Here is an 18,750-nt window from a genome sequence, read left to right as displayed (position 1 = left end):
CAAAAACAAAGATGGCGGAGAGACTCGGCGCAAAATTTACAATTTAGATTTTCTCTCGTGAATCACCTGCTTAACGACAATCACGCTTAACGACCGGTCTATTGAATGAGTCTCGTGCTTATACCTGAAATATCTCATCCGATTGTCAGCAGCAAAACAATGAGTTAGCAGAGAAGAGTCTAAACGCCGAGAGATCATGGTTGGAAACGGATCCAAATGACATGGAAAACTCTTTGTTTACTATGGGCAACGTGAAATACTTAACCAGTTGCAGTATGCTGATGTAAATGGAGCAGCAAATAAAAGTTACTTGTGCCGCTGCTACTCATCGTGAAAATGGTACTTGAAAAGGATTTTAACATGCACTTTATCAACTTTATCAAATCGTCATTTGGTAAAAAGTCGTTTCGGCGTTGTTCACATTTGGTCAAATAGATTATTGGAATAATCTCATGATGTCATATCGAAGCAAAAGGTATGCGGGAAGTCAGGGACCCAAGCAAAAACAAAATAAAGAACCATTTCAGGATTTCAACTACAACGGTGCGTCCACTGACGACACTGAGCATGAAATGCCGAAAGACGAACTACCGCGAATAAATGGAGCCAGGGCAAACGACAAAAGAAATATAGAAAACAGGAGAGTTGATGAACCGTATAAAAGCAAGATTCCTGTAGGGCCTAGACGCATCCCTAATGCAAATAGAGAGTCCAAAAACGAAGAAGAAGTAAGATCTACTAGCCCGGTCAGGGATCGGGTTGGAGGGCGTAAACAGAATAGCTATGAAGTTAGCCCGCGGAAAAACGCAGCAAAATCGCGAAATATTTCCAAGAAAGTGTTTTTTTATCGTAATGGAGATAAGCACTTTAAAGGGAGTACATTAATTGTCACTAAACAGAAGTATGGGTCATTTGAAAGTCTTGAGGAAGATTTGTCTGCGAGGATACCTCTACCATATGGCGTGCGGTATGTGTTTGACATGGAGGGCCACTTGGTTACCGATATAAACCAACTTGAAGACGGAGGAGTGTACGTTTGTTCGTCTGGTGATCGACTGATACAAAATATAAATTACGGAGAAGAGAAACTAAGACAAGAGCAAACTATTGACACAAAACCAACTATGCCTTCTGATCACTCATCTAGTTCTGAAAGCCCTATGTCTAAGAGCAATGAAACGACAAAACCACGCGTGATTACCATTTATAATAGTAAGGAAAAGACATCAAAGTGTAAAATATTACTAAACAGTAAAACAACTAAGAGTTATGAAGATATTCTGAAAGACATATCAGAAATGATGAAGTTGAAGAGCCATACACGCATCAAAGATTTATTCACGAAAGATGGAACTAAGGTAAAAAAAATGATTATATAAGCCCATAAAAAAATCCCCTTTTTAATATTTTACGCACGCAATTTTGATGATTTTAAAATCAGCAATTATTACCTAAGATATATGATTCTTATCTTAATAATTGTGAAAGTTATATACATAGTATAAAAATATTACAGAAAAGTTTAAATGAAATAAAAAACAATGCATAAAAATATTTATCTTTATATTGATTGGCTAGTTTTCAAATACTAGTCTATCCCAGTCACATCAGTTGTCTCTAAAAAAGGTGGCCAACCTTGATGACTAAAGCTTGTTGGGACGATTGATATGAAGAAGCTGTTGGTTGTTTGACAGTCCTCTTAGAGAAAGTAAAAAGGTCGTCCTTTTTTACATATAGAATTAATACTGCAGAGGTGACTTAAACAACGTATATATGACTGGCTTAAATTTAGAAACTATAACTGCTGTAGTATCATGTTGCATAGTAATTATTTGGAAAGCTGTTTTAATAGCATCTTATGCAGTGCAAATATCAATGACATATGGAAGCAGAAAGAAACACATTTCTACAGAACCTTTTGGCAGTCTTCTTCACAGTGTCAACATGCTATGCACATCTGGGATTAAAACAAGTCTGATTGGGCCATTGTTGTATATTCTAAATTTTTAGTTTGTATACACATTGATATTCAAAGTAAACTAATTTTTTCATATCAAGAAAAAACGTCTACAACAGGAAACTGCAATTAAGACCTAATACACTTTAAAAAAAACCCCTAAAAAACTGGAATTAATGAATAACAATTTCGAAACTGGATCTATGCATAATTTTTATATTTTTAATAATTAATGAGTATAATTAGAATGACTCATCTGGTCTGATTTCATAGTTGCTCATCAACTACAACTTGTCTATTATTAAGATTAAACTAATGAAATATTATCTTTTTATGTTATCTTTATCGGGGTAAAGGTAAACAATTACAGAAATGAAAAAAAACGGTAGCGTTTTTGTTGTTCTTGGTTGCCGTAGTAACATTATAAGAAGCAATGGTCAGATGTGATCATTTTTACCTGGAGTCATGCTATGGATAAGAACAATATTTTCATATTTGCTTTCTGTGATGGTTTTACAGTTCAGAATCTCACTCTGTTGTGAAGTAGTGTCAACAATATTTTTTGTAAAGAATGTGTTGTTGATAGAAGAACACTGTCATACGCTTGTAAAATTCTGAATTTCTTTCTCAAATTTAATTGGATTTATTTTTCCTATGTTTTGTAAATGTCCTATAACTTTTAAAAGCTATGGAAAATCAACTACCCATCAAAAAGAGCTGACTTGCTAATTGTAATCCAACCAAAAAGTAATAGTCTAAAGGGGAGGTAGTATTAGTTCTTAAAGCTGCAATCACATCAGTTTATTTCCTGTCAATTACGTAACGATCTTCTATGACTTGTATGGAAAACGTGAACGTAACAATTTCCTATGACTATGGAAAACGCGAACAATATTTAAAAATTATAAAAGCAATGTTGGAAGTTTCTTTGAGGATTTGACTGATGATTAAGTGTGGATGACCTGTTAAATTGGGCAGATTCTTGAATATCCTTTTGTCAATTAAGTTTTTCATCAGCCTGCTAGAAAAAAAACTGGTGCGATTGCCACTTGAATAACCAGGGTTGTGTAGGTTGATGCAAACCTTCACATGCTAAGGGAGGGAAAATGATATCATTATTTTTTTCCACCAGGTTGGAGGAATGTCAGAATTGTTTCATGGCCCTCAGACATATTTTGCTGTGGTTGCTCCTGAGACTGTCCCCAAAAGGAACTTGTCCAACCCGTCATTGCAGAGTAGTGAAGGATTATCACCATCTCAAAGTAGAAAGATTCAGAGATCAAGAAAAAAACAGCGCAGAGACCAGCAGGGCAATCAACAGTCTATTACTGTCAGAGTCAAGGGCAAAAAGCTTACATATTACTCTCCTACAAACAATGACCGGCTAACAGTAGATGAAGATGATGATGAAGCATTTTCCCCTCCAGATGCAAAACCACAGCTAGATTGGGTGTATCCTCTTAAAAGATCACTCCCAGTTTGGTCCATTTATAGGTCCTTGACAAACTCCTTGTTTAAGCTTCATCTAGCTATTTAGTGTTCCAAGCGAAGGTTGCAACAGTAAACCTTTTTCGAGAAGGTAGAATTGTGTGGATGTGTTGTGTTTATAAAAAAAGGCTGTACCCACCAGGTACCCTGGAAGAATTTATAGCCACAGTGTTCAAAATCTACCAACAAAAGTACATTTTGCAATATTCAGACAATATGTACTTATCCTGACATTATCCCAATTCCAAAACAACTAAAAAATGCTTGGGTTGCTGTTTTTTCAATTTTGTCACATTTCTTTCTTGTGCAGATTTACTGGACTATGCCTGGGCATGTTCCTTGACATGTGTTTTTAGGTATGGCTACCAGGGAACACAGCACAATCTACATGTGCTGCCGTCAGGGGAAATCCTCTACTTCATTTCAAGAATAGTGGTGATCTACAACAAGAAAAGCAATATACAGCGGCATTACACTGGACATGCTGATGACATCAAATGGTACAACTAATAATAACATGATATGGATAATATCACAAATGTGGTTTAAGGCTAAAACATATTGCAGAAGGTGAATTCATGGACTTCAGCTCATATATATTTCTCTAAAGCATACAGCCAAATCTAGAACAAACAAACTTTACCTTTGGGGTAGATCTTACCCCCACCCAGGGTGAAAAGGAAATAAGCAAACTTAGTGAAAAGAGGGGGGGGGGGGGGAGCCAGTCATAATGCATTTATAGATTATTGTCCCTGTTAGTATAAAAAACTCATTATAACTATTCTTTTGTCTAGTATGGCTGTTCATCCCAACCAATGGTATATTGCAACAGGCCAAGCATCTGGACTGTCTTTAGACCAGAATGAAATGGTAGGTAAAAGGGGCATAGCCAGGATTTACTGGGGGGAGGGGTACAAGTCATATATATTATAATGTAAAAAGTAAGAGATATTATGATGCTTTGATAAAAACAGCAAGACAGCTTTTTTTCTGACTGGGAGGGGTCACCCCTAGCAATGCCCAGGTAAAGTTTCAGTGGGTGTTCAATTTTGAACATGTCGGGTGGATATGATAAGCTAAATGCCATGTATCCTTGTACTGTAGAGCCACATACGTCTGTGGGATGCAGAGACACTCATCACTCTCGTTGTGCTTCCACTAGATGACTACAGTCTCAGTGTTGAGACTTTGGCATTCTCAGTAGAGGTCAGTTTGGCTAAACCTTCTCCAAAGACCATATCTCCAGTGCTCCGACAAAGGACTCACACTTGACACATCAGAAAATCGACTTTGTTTTCACTGAGGCGTAAAAACATAGTAATTGAACCTTATGTTTAACTTTTTTGTCTAAATTTGATCAACCCTAGTGTTGTATTTATATGAGTATAGTATGGAGCTCTGACCTGCAATTCCAGACCCGGACCAGTGGTGGGCAATATTAACTTAATTTTCATTTATAGGACAATGGCAAACAGTTGGTGTGCATTGACAGCAATGATGATTCCTTCAGACTAAACCTTTGGGAATGGGAAGACAGAAGTCTGTTGACACAAAGCAAGGTAGGTATCCAAAGTATTAGAAACCACAAGTGCCTTCCCACCCCAACCCCTTGGTACCACCATCCATGGTGCTATCATCTACAGGTAACCCTAGTAATTTCCTGCGACCATTGAGGACAACTGTGACTCCCCTATTTGCTCATATGAGGATGCTAAGCCTTTAATTATCCTCTTTATTAGCCTCTTATTGTCCTTGGAAACCCAGGGGGTATTTTTCCCTAAAATTTCACTTTTTCTTTAGAATGAAACGTTAAAGAAAAATACCCTTTTTTTTCGTGGACGTTCCTTACTGATCCCAAAGCGTTATTTTTCTCGTAAGTGAAACGTTAGAGGGAAATACCCTAGAGTTACCGAGTATAGTCTCCTTTTCTATTTGTTAACCTGTTGGCCTCTGTTAACTGCCTGCAGTTATCCGTATCAATTCTGCTGATTTTGGATCAGTGCATGTGAAGTACTATCACTGTTAAATTGCGTTATACAAATTTTTAACATTTCATTACCACATTCCTGTGTTACAGGAGCTCTCAGCTCCTGTGCTGGACATAGCATTTGATCCTGATGATAGCAAGACGATCGTGTCATGCGGCAAAGAACATATCTACTTTTGGCGGTGGCACAATGGCAAGTTGGAGAGAAAGAATGGATACTTTGAGGTAAGGGCCAGTAGCTTTCTTAAGGGAGCGGTACCACCGTGCAACTGATTGAGTTTATTGACTTTTTTGTTAAAATGCAACCAAGTATGTGAAATGCATTATCCCAGAGAGAGCACGGGTGGCCTAGTGTGTTAGCGCGTCGGCCTCTCACCGCTGTGGCCCAGGTTCGAATCCTGGCTCAAACTGTTTTTTTCCGGGTTCCTGCCTTGATTCGAATTTGTGTCACAAGTGAGTTGAAGTTATTCTCCCGTGTTTCCAGTCTTATCGGATAAGGACACTAAACCAGAGGTCCCGTCTCTTCAAGCTGCACTACATTAATCTGAACCGAAGGGACGTAAAAGAACCACTCCACCCCCAGTGACAGTGCTTACTAACCGAGGGGCCATATGTATATTCGGTTAAATATGCTACCCTCGATAAACTAAGATTACAGCAACAACAACCACAACTCTGTGGAATAAAAAATAGGATTCTGCACGGTGCTAAATCCCACTCTTGACCGTCTTTTGACTGTGGATTCCCCAAGTCCTTACAGAAGTAAAGTGTGTTTTTATTCACAAATTTTAACATAGTGGAATTGTTTGTTAGAAGTACCCTGTACCTCAGTACTTGACATGCATGGACTTTGCACCAAATGGAGACATCTGTACTGGAGACTCTAGTGGGACTGTTACCGTCTGGGGTAAAGGTAAGTCGGGTCTATACGTCTGTCTGCCTTTCCGATAGTATTTTGGTCAGCAAGTAATCTATCCATCTTTATCTGGGCAGTTTATATGAACATCTTCTTTTATTTGTTATAGTGTCAAAAAAGATCAAGTTTGTTGTAAGAAATGCCCATGAGGTAAGCAGAATAAGGCATTTTGGATTCACAGGGTGTCCGTGTTTGGCAAAGTGTATTTACCTGGCGTGCATTATTCTTTTGTAGAAAAGCATTCTTTGTTTGCGCGTGCTCCCCAATGGTACACTGCTGACAGCGGGCGGAGTCGATGGCAGAGTCTGCGCATGGGACTCCAATAAATATTTCACTACCCCACTACACGAGGCACAGGTTAGACAACTCACTCAACAAATACGTCTTAAATTCCGTTTGGGCGTTGTCACGCACGTCAACCTTCTTGGATGCAAGCTGTAACCGGAAACGTTTGCCAACTTCGGCTCACTAACTTTTTTTTATTTGTATCTGATTGTTGGTGACTAAGCCTTTATTATACTTGTTTTTAGCTTACCGACGATATGACCGGTATAAATGCACTGGAGCCACTGCTAGTCGAAGACAGTGATGATGTGACGCTCTTGGTTGGGACGACGGCTAACAAAATACTCGAAGGTTCATTTACATCTGACTTCATCCCACTTGTCAAGGTATGTTCCTATTGTATAACAAACAGTTGATTGTTTATCACTAATTTGTTTGGGCAGTTATAATAGGTACTTTTTAACGTCTTTTTTATCACAGTGTATTATCACACTTTAATTCATTTCTGCCCCCAGGGCCACAGTGACGAGGTCCCGGCCCTTGCTGTTCATCCAAGTAAAGACTTGTTTATCTCCGCCTCCATGGACAAGTTCGCTTACTTGTGGTCCGCTAAAGATCACAAGACAGCCTGGAGCACTGATGTCGGGGTAGGGCTGTTTATGTTATGACCGGGTCTTAGAGTTGTATTGGGTGAGGCGATGAGTGTGGGAAAGTAGAGTTGTATTCGGTGAGGCGATGAGAGTGGGAAAGTAGAGATGAGGGAATGAAGGTGAGAGGAGCAAGTATAAACAACATAGGCGCATTCAAAATATAATCAGCCTAGTCAAGGGAGCCCTCCTCCCTCCCCCTAAAAGAATGGAGTGGTGTAGAAAGGATTTAACATAGAAGGTGGTCACTGATAACATGACATTTTGTATAAAATCCCCCCACAACTGTCTCTTTTTCGCGTCCTAGTTCTCCATCAAATGTGCCGCGTTTTACAACACCGGTAGCGTCGTAGCGCTTGGGTCTACAAAAGGAAGGTAGGCATGTCAAAAAGAGAGTATCTGACGGGCTTATTACGAAATCCCCCCCCCTAAAAAAAAAAAAAAACGGGAAAGCAAACCGTGGGTGAAGAATCATCAACATCCTGCCCCTTCCCCAGACATCAAGTTTCCGTTTACAAACTTCACGGCGCTTCTTTTTAAAAAACGGTTTTAACATAAGTGTAGATTCCGAATGTGCCGAAGCGACAACGTCCAGGATTCAATGCGCAGTATAGTCGGTAGTAGTATACAAGGCGCATGTAATATGGTACACAAATTCTGCTCTTTTAACTTTCAGGTGGATTGTTCTTGACGGGCAGACGGGAATGCATGTGTGCTCATTCCAAGATGGAACAGAACCCCTGACCGACATTGAATACTCACCAGGTAACCGGAATAATTTACTGGGAACGTGATTCCTCTCTTGTCTCTAATGCTGTGCTGTTATTAGAGGGTGAGCACGTGGCGATCGCGTCTAAGGACGGCAATATCTACGTACACTCGGTGTACGATGACGGGATGACGTACAGACGGGTTGGCTGCTGTTCGGTAAGTGACTTATAAGCATATGTGTTATATTATTAACTCCGCAGTTAAGCAGTTTATTTTATCACTATCAACGTCTTCATTTTTGTCGTTAAACTTCTTATTTTACCATTAAACCAGCTTACCATCGTCTTCGTTTTCATTATCGTTGCTTTCATTTTCGTCGACATCATCGTATTGCCATGATGAAGAGGGTTAAGGTGTATAGCAAATCGTTTGAAGGAAAACAGAAATCACTTCGAGGTAGCGGGCAAAAAGTGCGGTAGAGTTAGCGAGGGTTTGTGCTATTATCTACAGCAACAACAAGAACATGATATTAATATGTTAACTTTTTTTTATTCGCACGGTAGAACCACACGGCTCCCGTGATGTTTCTAGACTGGTCTGTTGACGGCTGTTTTATCCAAAGCATCTCCACCGAGTACGAGCACATCACTTGTAAGTAACCAAAAGCATGAGACCACTAAATACACCTTGGGCGCCTTTCTCTTCTAATCCCCTTTCACCACATATTCCTTATTCCCCGAAACTCAAGACATAAGTGGTCAACTTTACAGCCTCGCTCCCCTGCACAAACAAATCTTTAGAGAGGAAGCCAGCTTTTTGTCTCAATGTTAAAGAAAAGTCAGCTGAAGACTAGAAGGTAATATGTAGCCCTCCATCATCCCATCAAAACGTACCAGGTCACCTCTATACTACTTACCGTCATCCTTTCGTTTATGTTGTGGGTTGCAGGGGAGATCGGCGCCTTTCAGAGAGAGGAATCACAGAATGTGATCCGAGACACGGAGTGGAATACTCGTAACGTAGTGCTGGGCTACGACGTGGCAGGTATGAAGCTTTTATTTTTAGTCAACTCTCTCGCTTTCTCGTAAGCGGGCCTCTCAGTAGGAAATAAAAAGGTGACCGTAAAGGGAAGCTGCCCTTGCTGCTCGCTAAACTGTCTCGCCATCTAGAAATGGCCCATTCTCGTGTATTGCGAAACACTCGAAAATGTTTATAGAAGTTACACTATAACCGTAAACGTATCTGGGATTTTTAAAACCGTTTTGAATGCGGCATGCCGTCAGTGTAAATAAAATATATTCTCGCCTGAATAAGGTTTAGGGTTTAGGGTTATAAACGTAATCGATAACGTGATAGTTTACATCATAAGGGGTCTGGCAGTCCACGCCGACAGAGGAGAACCTGGTGACTAGTTCTGACCTGTCATGGTCACATGACCTCTTGGCCGTCGGAGATGAGCTTGGCTACATTCGCCTCTTCCGTTACCCATGCTGCATTGAGGGGGTAAGTTGGTTAACATAGTAATATCTATCAGTGCCTTGACTTCGATTTTACCTTATCTTTGTGTTGAGTGTGGCCTCACTTAGGGCGACTTTAGTCATCCTTGTTTGTGTTGGGGTTGTCAGTCGCCTCATCCGACTTTGGCTAGACCTTGACCTGGTTTAACTTCGGCTTTAACTAATCTGACTTTGGTAGGCCTTGACCTGGTCTACCTCAGGATAGACCTTGACCTGGTCTAACCTCGGGTTTAACTAATCTCACTTGGGCTGGCCTTCACGTTGTCTAGCTTCGGGTTTAACTCGTCTGACTTGGACAGGCCTTTACGTTGTCTCTACCTGTTCTTCCGCAGGCACAGTATCACCAAGTGCGTGCACATAGCATGTCCGTGGCACGTGTTCTGTTCCTCGCCTCGGATAAGTTTCTTTTGAGCACCGCTGGTCAAGATCGAGCCGTCCTACAGTGGATCATGGAGGGTAAAATGGCGCCGCTCGCTGAAGAGCGGGAAGACGAGCCAACAGACGAACAAACACCTGAACAGTCGGAACCGGACGATTATACATCAACGGAGGAGCGACAGAAAATTTCTTCCGAAAACTCGGACCATGATCGGCATTATTCCGATTACTCGGACGACTCTGAGTATATGTCACAGGAAGAGGAACTCCCAACAAGAGCCTTGCATGTAGGAGACAGTAGGCGACGTACTGACAAAGACAAGACTCCCCGAGTGCATTCTGAAGGCAACGTTCGTCAAGACACGAGAAAGACCCGTAACCCGACTTCGTACTCGGAAGGAGACGAACGGACACCCCGAAGGAAAAGGGAAGTAGACACAGATGAAGGGAGACGCAGAGATCGGGCTCCGAGGCCAAGGAAATCTTTTGAGGACATGTTCAGAAAGGAGAAAGATAAGAAGGAGAAACCTCTAGGGCGTGGTGAAGGTAGAGACTCCCCTCCTCGTCGACGCTCGGACTCGCAAGACGAGTACACAGACGATGAAGTGATGATTATCCCACCAAGGCGGCTGGTCCGCAAACAGGACTTGGCTGCTCAGAAAGGTGGCTATGCCTCGCAAATAGGGAGACGAAACGAGCCCGACCGTGAGCAGCCTAAGCAGAGGGTAGGTAGAAGAGACGAAAGGGACCCTGATGATGAGGGTACAGGAAGGCGTAGACGTGGAAGAGGACGGGATGACATTGATAGAGGAAGAGATGATGTTAATATAGGAAGAGTTGATAGAGGAAGGGATGGTGCTAATAGAGGTAGGGTTGATGCTGGTAGAGGTAGGGGTGATGCCGACAGTGGGAGGGGTGATGCCGACAGAGGGAGGGGTGATGTTGTCAGAGGGAGGGGTGATGCCGACAGAGGGAGGGGTGATGCCGACAGAGGGAGGGGTGATGTTGTCAGAGGTAGAGAGAATGGTAACACACATAGGGGTAATAGGGATGGGTATGCAACAAGACGGGGAGGTGGCTACGCCCGTAAATAAAGCAAATAGTAATGAGATATAAAATTAGATATATCCATGGACGACATTCTGTTTAATAAGATTGCAAACACATACAACACTTATATATAACACATAACACATACAACACTCATATATAACACATTACACATACAACACTTATATATAACACATTACACATACAACACTCATATATAACACATTACACATACAACACTCATATATAACACATTACACATACAACACTCATATATAACACATAACACATACAACACTTATATATAACACATTACACATACAACACTCATATATAACACATAACACATACAACACTTATATATGTTGTGGTTTGAAATGCTTCTTGGTTTGAAATTGTTAAAACCAGTTTGAAAAAAATTCAAACCAAGAAGCATTTCAAACCACAACAAATGTGGCATGGTTTGAATTTTTTTCAAACTGGTTTTAACAATTTCAAACCAAGAAGCATTTCAAACCACAACATATATAACACATAACACATACAACACTTATATATAAAATATACTTGGAGTCTAGCTTCAGATCCATTATATATAATACATAAGAAACACGTACTCAAATAACGTAAACCATCCCTAAATCAACCATAAATGAAATACAACCATTTCTCATCATGTGCTGTAGAAATAGCTTCAATATTTATGTTAAAAGTTGTAAAAAATACGTAAAAATATTTCTATTAAAATATATAAAATTATACCAATATTACTTGTTCAATGCTACTCGCTTTTAGAAGGGTTTGATGCTTTAGAAGGGTTTGAATGCTGACTTTTACACATATCTGTGATGCTATTTACATCACACATATCTCAATTATAAAACAATTATAAAACATGCACAAACCGAACTGTTATTAGCACGAAATTCCCAATCAAGCATACCCCTGATTAAATGGCTTTTAGGTCTCAACTACAGTATACAGGGCCCGTTTTGCTACGTAGTGGTACGCCAATATTCCAGTATGAACCTCTCCCAATAAAACAATGAAAATCTAGTGGTTCTCTTCAAGAACAATCCGATTAAAACTGTCCTCTGAGCTGTGATAGCAATTCCAATGTATCGTTCCCCTTTATAAACACGCTAATAACCTGGTTATTGGTCCAGAGTCTAAACTGAATTGCGGAGAATATAGCTATAGTTGAGAGCACGAATGCAAGCACGGCTTGCCAGGGGCGGTTACCAGGTTTCTGCTCCTGTAAGAACTGCATCACTTTGTTCCAAGACTCCTCCTCAGCGGTAATGCGTTCTCGGCTAATCTTGCGCAGGAGACGGTTCCATATGTAGTCACAGTCGACGTTGCCTATCGCCATGATAGGCATGAGTAAGAAGAAGATGAGCAGAACAGTGTGTTCGTACTGGAAAGGCGCAAGGGGCTCAGTATGCACGATCCATACGTGTAGCTCCAGTAAGATACAGACTGTACAGACTATTAAATACAACGCGATAAACCCTGAAGAAAACTCGCGGAAGGCATGGAAAGCGTCGAACGTCTCTGCAAGTCGTGCCCGGCATACATCAACATCATCGATATTCTGTCTTAAGAACTTTACGACGAGTTTCACTTCGGATTCATAACTACAACGTAATAGATAGACTATGTAAACGAGCCCCCCAAAGTTGATGTAGCCCTCAATGGTTAGAAACACGTCGAAGCAGAAAATAGCGGTGTTTGCCTTATGCGTGCAGTTAACTTGAATATCAGAGACAAGCGATTTGTCAAAGAATGGCGCAGCGAGTCGGACACACTCCACTGTCAAAAGGATGAGACTGATTGTGAAGATGAAGATGCCTGAATACATCTTACGCTTCATGTTGACACATCGCAGCCGTCCAATGATAAAATCAATGTCCACCGCATTAGCCCAGTTTCCTGGTAGTCCACGCGGCCACATGCTATGCAAGACGGATATGAAGCATGTCAGCGGTGCAATGAATAACAGAAGTTTTGAGCCAATCAGAGACAGGGTTGTCACGATGTCATTCGAAGAGTCTCTGTAGCGATGTGAGATGTATGCTATATCTAGGGCGGTGATGACTGTGATAATTAATAGCCAGAGTAAGGAGACAGGCCGACTCCCACACTGGTTGAACCATGAAGATGCTATATCAGAATCATGGATTTCAGTTGAAACTCCTAAGTGGTTCCAGCGTAAACTGTCACAGACTTTGCAGGGCTCTGTCTGAACATACATCAGGTGGCGTGAGCGGTGCTTGTGGGCGTAGGCACATCTACTGCATTTAGCAGGCTGGACAAGTACACCTATGGAGGCATTTAACAATTGTATCAACAAGACCAATTCAAATGAGAAATGTGTGAATCCAGAAAAAAAAATAGAACCCACAATCTCCAGAAAACGGTCCCATGAAAATTAGCAAAAAAAAAAAGCAGTGTTTGTATAAAACAATGGGTCCTCCCCCATACAAGATAATAATTTTTGGCTGTCAAGTATTTTAAAACTTTGCTCTACTTTCAAACAAGAATATTTTTGGAAATACAGCAGAGAGGAAGCTTACCTGAATTGAAAAGTCCAAGACTCTTTAAATAGAACCAAAATATGTATGGCCAATCTGAAGAATGTTTGGGAAGGATAGGTATTTTGATTGAATCATACATCCTGGGCATAATGCCAAGAAAACCTGAAAAATAAGTCAAGAATTAACATGATTCCAGAAAAAATAATCCACCCCCACCACCAACACTTCACATTGAAAGGGGGATTTATTTTTTTAAACGGCAACTTGCACAAAGAAGTCTTGTGACCTTTTTATGATAAATTCAAGCCAAAATAAAATGGAAATGGCTGCCTCCATTTTACCAGGGAGTGACAAAAAATATATCTTAATGAAAATATACCCTTTCTGACAAAGAAACTTCCTGGCTGATTTGCAAGTGCTATAAAATAAGTGACTTTTATGTTGTTATTTTTAAGCTAAAAGCAGGAGTGCACACAAATTTTCCAGCTAAAATCTCACATGATCTGTTAGTGCAAGTCATCTATTACCTGATATCTTATCAACATAAAAAAGACAATCAGGAATGAATCTAGCTTTTTGCTTAGGGGTGTCTCCTTATTTTGACACTTTGGCATACAAACCAAATAAAGCAGTCCATTATTGTGTATTCTTCTTTGTATCAACTATTTTGTGTAAGGAATAAAGGGTCGTTAAGGTAACGGAACAGTTTCGTATGGACAGAAATACCGCAAATACGATTTTTACATTAACTGAATCCCTAAATTAAGTAATACCATATAGTTCTGGAATAATATTAACGGCAGAAAATATAAGGGAAAAACATTTTTAGGAGTATTACAAGCATGACACATTTAGCGTTTTAATGTTTTAATCCTGTTATCATTAGCGAACGTTCATCGGGGAACTTACTCGAATTTGCCCATTACCGAGCAACGCGTCATGAGTGTTGTGATTTGTTTCATCGGCGCTCGCGCTCACACTTTGGTTACTCTGTTTTACAATTTTCGATCATTTTTAGTATTTTTAGTATATATAACAAGGAAAAAACATGCCTCGCAAAAAGAAGAATCCTTGGGAAGGTAGAAAAGCCAAGACTGGACCAAAGAAACGGATAAAAGAGAAGTCCCCAAGCCCCTAAAACAAACTTGTTGCCCGTGTTATAATCAAAAGAACGTGAAAGACGGAGTTTCTGTGAGTACGAGAAAGATACTCCGTGCAATGCTTGCTATGATAGCGATAGCGAAGATTACCCAGAGAAGTCTTAGTCTGAGTCTTCCCGCATGTTTGGCATTTTTCTTTGCCCATGTCTACGATTTCCTAGTTTGTTGCTCTTGTCAAAAGCGCATGTAACACTTGATAAGCGTTTGTTTTCTTCGGAAACGCAACACAGCAGCGGTCGAACCCTATTGGCTAACGTGCGTGTCCCGATAAGGTGTAACAAAAAACCGACCGAAACACGCTAAACTTTTGAATTTATGTACCATATAGATTACTCGGAATTGCATAAAATTTGGAAGGTCGGTAGAGCAATACCGCGCTAACAAAAGTGTGTTTACAGCCATAAAAATTCTAAATCCATCGAAAGTTATCGGAATTTGATCGCCGGATATGGCTGAAATTTGCATACTGTAACTTTGAAATATAATTACTTTTGAATTAAACTAGATATTTAAAATCGAAGACACACTATTGTTAACAAGCATGTGCTGATTGAAATAAGACATTTGGCGTCAGTTTTTACTCACGGGGTATGGTACCTAAATTCTTCCAAAGACACCTATATCGTTTTAGGTTCTACTGCCATTTTTAAAAAAATGTTTCCTTTAAAGCAATAAATAACAAACATAGGTAGATTCTTCATTTTATAATGATTAATTTGATACCTCGTTTGTATAGTTTGGATAAATTGTGCGCGCGTAACCATTTTTTCCGGGACCATGTCGCGAAACAGTTCCGTAACCTTAAGTTTATTCATCTGAAATTAGTTATGATGATATTCTCTTTATACTTTTCAGGAAGATAACCATTATGGGCTGAAGGAAGGGGGGGGGGGGTCACAGTCATTAGGTATTATATGGAAAAAGCATAGTATTTGAGGATTCCTTAATAAGAAATGACCCAACTTTTTGGCCGCCAAGGGGGATGCTCACGCTCAATCATATTGAAATATGTGTAAATAGTGTGACTAGCTATAGGCCTATGTTGAGGCCTTAAATGGCCATAGTCAAACCTTTTTAAATAAATTTCCCTACAAGTGATAACGAGAATCTTTTGAGAGTTTTATAGCTAGTGAAGAAATGATATGAACAACATTTGGAAATAAGAAATAGGGGTACCCAGATATTTTAATTCCCTAGTAATGCATGTGTATTAGACTTGAGCAAATAGAGTGTGCACTCATGTGCAGAACCTGGTGCACAATGAAATTCAGAGGAATAATTAATAATCTTGAAAGATGATGAAGCTGAGAAATGTGAAACTGCGCCTGTAAAGGAGATTGATCCAGGAGGACTATGATTCCTTTTTGGAAAATTTTGGAAATATAGAAGCACCAATTTGCTGGAAATCGCTACTTTTACTGCATTCAACATTATTCAGGGACATCTAGCCCTTTTCTTTTCTACACAATCAGTGCAATTCACAGTTATTTTGTTAGTCTAATTTTTCACTACAACAATTTATGTGTCAACATCTGTAATTTGACAAATTCCGCTCACCCCCTCCCCTGACTTGCTTGAGATAAAAGATTTATTGTATTTGACATATCAGTTTTGGATTTGCTGATTTCAGAAAACATCCTTTAAATGCAGACAATTTGACTTTGAAGGGTGGGGGGTAGACGTTTTTTTTTACTGAAGCAAGGTATTTATTTTATCAAATGGTCTGCCCCTGACAAAAAAAAACCTCCTAGTACTGGCGTTTTTCAAAATCCATTTTAGATGGCTGCTAAGTTGAATGTTTTCTGGTTCAAAAACTGCGACCATCCCCCAATCTAAAGCACAAAAATGGTGTGTAATAAAATATTATATAGGGGAATCTGGAGGCATGCTCCCCCGTGAAAATTTTGCCATTTTCAAATATATGAAATGCTAGTTATTATTAAAACTTAAATAGAAAACTGCATCATCAGCTCTCTCCCAACTAAAGCCAAAATGCAATGACGAGCGAAGCAAGGAGGCTCTGTGTGGGCAAGTAGCTTTTTCAGTTCCAGAAATACAGATTTTGTATTCTGCAGCTTATTAGTCAACGAGATTGTCATAGTAACACAATATAAAAATATACCTATATTAGCTTGTAAAAAGTTCAGCTGTTCGATCGCATTGTTGGTTTCCTTACACACACAAGTTTACATGGATATTAACACTAGTTTCGACAATAGACCTTGATTCTACTTATTGTTTTTGGGCTGGAGCTGCATGGATCTTGCAGTTTGTAAAGAAGGCAAAGTTGAAGATGGAGCTAAGCCTGCCCGCATTGGGGCAAGAACAGTGACTTTCCAAAGCTTTTCCAACCTATCGTTCTCGATTGCTCACATGTCCTTGCGTTTTTTCATTTGAATTTTGTTTGTTTCATTCGTTTGTTGATTTAAATTGAGTTCTCTATCAATGATTCCTTATATTCTCTAGCTTTTGAAGCTGCCTTACGCAGGCAGTTTCTTATTGTAATGTTTGCTAGTAAAAAATAATAAACAAACATTCTAAAAATCGCCCCTTCTTTGTATTAGAGCCATTAAACAAATTAAACTTCCCTAGAAGTTTAAGAAGTGCTGTTGCAGATATGACAGAAATTAGTGTAGGAAAATTTCTCCATGGGCCATTTGGCGATACCTTTAATTGCTCGAGTATAAAAGTGACAACAAAACGCTGAAAGCGTACAGCTCTTGTGTTGTGTGAGTGCATTATACATGCAAAACCGGTTTATGTATGTAATTCGTGACTGGAACTGAAAAAAGCTACTTGCTTGAACGTGAACGTGACACAGGAGTTAAGTATTATTCTCATTGGAATCAGCTCAATACAATGATCAAGATTCATAAGTAAAGTTCGACGCTCACGTTCAAATACATGCTAAGTATAAATAAACATGGAGAGTTATAGAGGCTTAGTTATCGTAATAAAGCGCCTTGGCAACACGGTTACGATTGTGCAAGAAAGTAAACTAGTAAAGCTTTTTTTAATAATCTTTGAAGGATATCATCACATACATAAGAATAACGCAAATCGTAATAAAAAAGTTTGAGTTGCATATAGTACTTAGATCTAAAAGCTCGAACTAGTAGGACATAAACATATAATAGATCCCAGACTGTGAGGTCAAATAGGGGAAAATATATAACTCATAAAGCTCATCTCCTTCGCGAGCAGTGAAGAAAGAGCTCCATGAAAATTATCCAAAGTGAATCACGAAAAATGACGACGTAGTGCAGTAATGCAAATGTTTAAAAATACTACAACCCACCTGGCGAAAAACAAACTCTTGCAGAAAAAGTCCCTTGAGTCCTTGCTTTTAATCTCCAAGACACTTTGAACATATGATTGCACAAGCAAAGTCTACGTGCGTCTTCTATGCTAAATCAATACCCACAGATAACAATGACCACGTGACTCTACTGCGCAACAACACTAAGAAGATGACGTATCTGTTCGAGATTTGTCACGCAATATGGGACTTGGTACTCGCGCTAAGAGATCACGTGACTGTTTGGGTGGCAAACTAGCGCGCGATCAGCCTTTTAGCGGCAAAATAACAGCCAAAAACAGCAACTTACTCGGCGCTTACGAAAATAAACCAGATATTTTTGGTGTAACGGGCGAAGTCATTTCTGATTATTTTGTTTGATAATTTTGTTTTGAATTTGCCGCATCAAAAAAGGTCACGTGATCTTCTAGCGCAAGTCCCCTATCAAGTAGCAGGCGACTTCACCCCCCGCCCCCCCACTTTTCTGAGCGGATGTTTCTTTATAAGCCAACGAGTTAACAGCGGTACATATATAATTTTAATGACAACATTTTACAAAAAAAAACAAAAACAAAAACGCTTTACTCGTCCCCTCTCAGAACAGCCGAATTCCGAGCCCGAACAAGCAACCATTGCCTGGGCTACCTGTGGCTTTTCGAATTTTCCGACGAGCATCCCTATCACTTTTACCTTGAAGAACTCCCCCCCCCCCCCCCCCCCCACGATTTTTGAAACATAAACAATATAGATACAACGGGATAGTAGCTCTGGTTACCAGTTCTAATCACGGAGAACGGGTCGCAAAACAAGGCACATTTC

At 39.9% G+C, this 18,750-nt stretch overlaps 2 protein-coding genes across 3 annotated transcripts; one reads left to right on the top strand and one right to left on the bottom strand.

Moving 5' to 3' along the window:
* On the top strand, positions 1–11,022 carry LOC5522306 (echinoderm microtubule-associated protein-like 4). Of its 2 annotated transcripts, none has more exons than XM_048725189.1 (19): positions 1–1,358; positions 3,090–3,409; positions 3,802–3,945; positions 4,240–4,315; positions 4,550–4,651; positions 4,906–5,004; positions 5,523–5,657; positions 6,249–6,345; positions 6,458–6,498; positions 6,583–6,705; positions 6,879–7,019; positions 7,149–7,280; positions 7,588–7,655; positions 7,957–8,045; positions 8,110–8,207; positions 8,555–8,642; positions 8,940–9,035; positions 9,361–9,494; positions 9,841–11,022. In XM_048725189.1, the coding sequence occupies exons 1-19, from the start codon at positions 453–455 to the stop codon at positions 10,978–10,980; spliced, it is 4,029 nt and encodes a 1,342-aa protein (XP_048581146.1). In that variant the 5' UTR covers positions 1–452; the 3' UTR covers positions 10,981–11,022. The 2 variants fall into 2 exon arrangements, with proteins under 2 accessions (XP_048581146.1, XP_032223479.2); XM_032367588.2 differs by having other exon boundaries at positions 2–1,358; positions 6,246–6,345.
* Positions 11,023–11,515: 493 nt separating this feature from the next.
* LOC5522307 lies at positions 11,516–18,083 on the bottom strand. Its single transcript, XM_032367589.2, has 3 exons — positions 17,932–18,083; positions 13,513–13,635; positions 11,516–13,258 (listed from the first exon to the last, which is right to left on the bottom strand). The coding sequence occupies exons 1-3, from the start codon at positions 18,002–18,004 to the stop codon at positions 12,018–12,020; spliced, it is 1,437 nt and encodes a 478-aa protein (XP_032223480.2). The 5' UTR covers positions 18,005–18,083; the 3' UTR covers positions 11,516–12,017.
* Between the last annotated feature and the right edge of the window lie 667 nt (positions 18,084–18,750).

The sequence above is a fragment of the Nematostella vectensis genome, chromosome 3 (genome assembly GCF_932526225.1).
Source record: "Nematostella vectensis chromosome 3, jaNemVect1.1, whole genome shotgun sequence".
Lineage (NCBI taxonomy): Eukaryota > Metazoa > Cnidaria > Anthozoa > Actiniaria > Edwardsiidae > Nematostella > Nematostella vectensis.
Note: the sequence above shows the minus strand (reverse complement) of the source record. Positions and strands in the feature narration are given on the sequence as shown.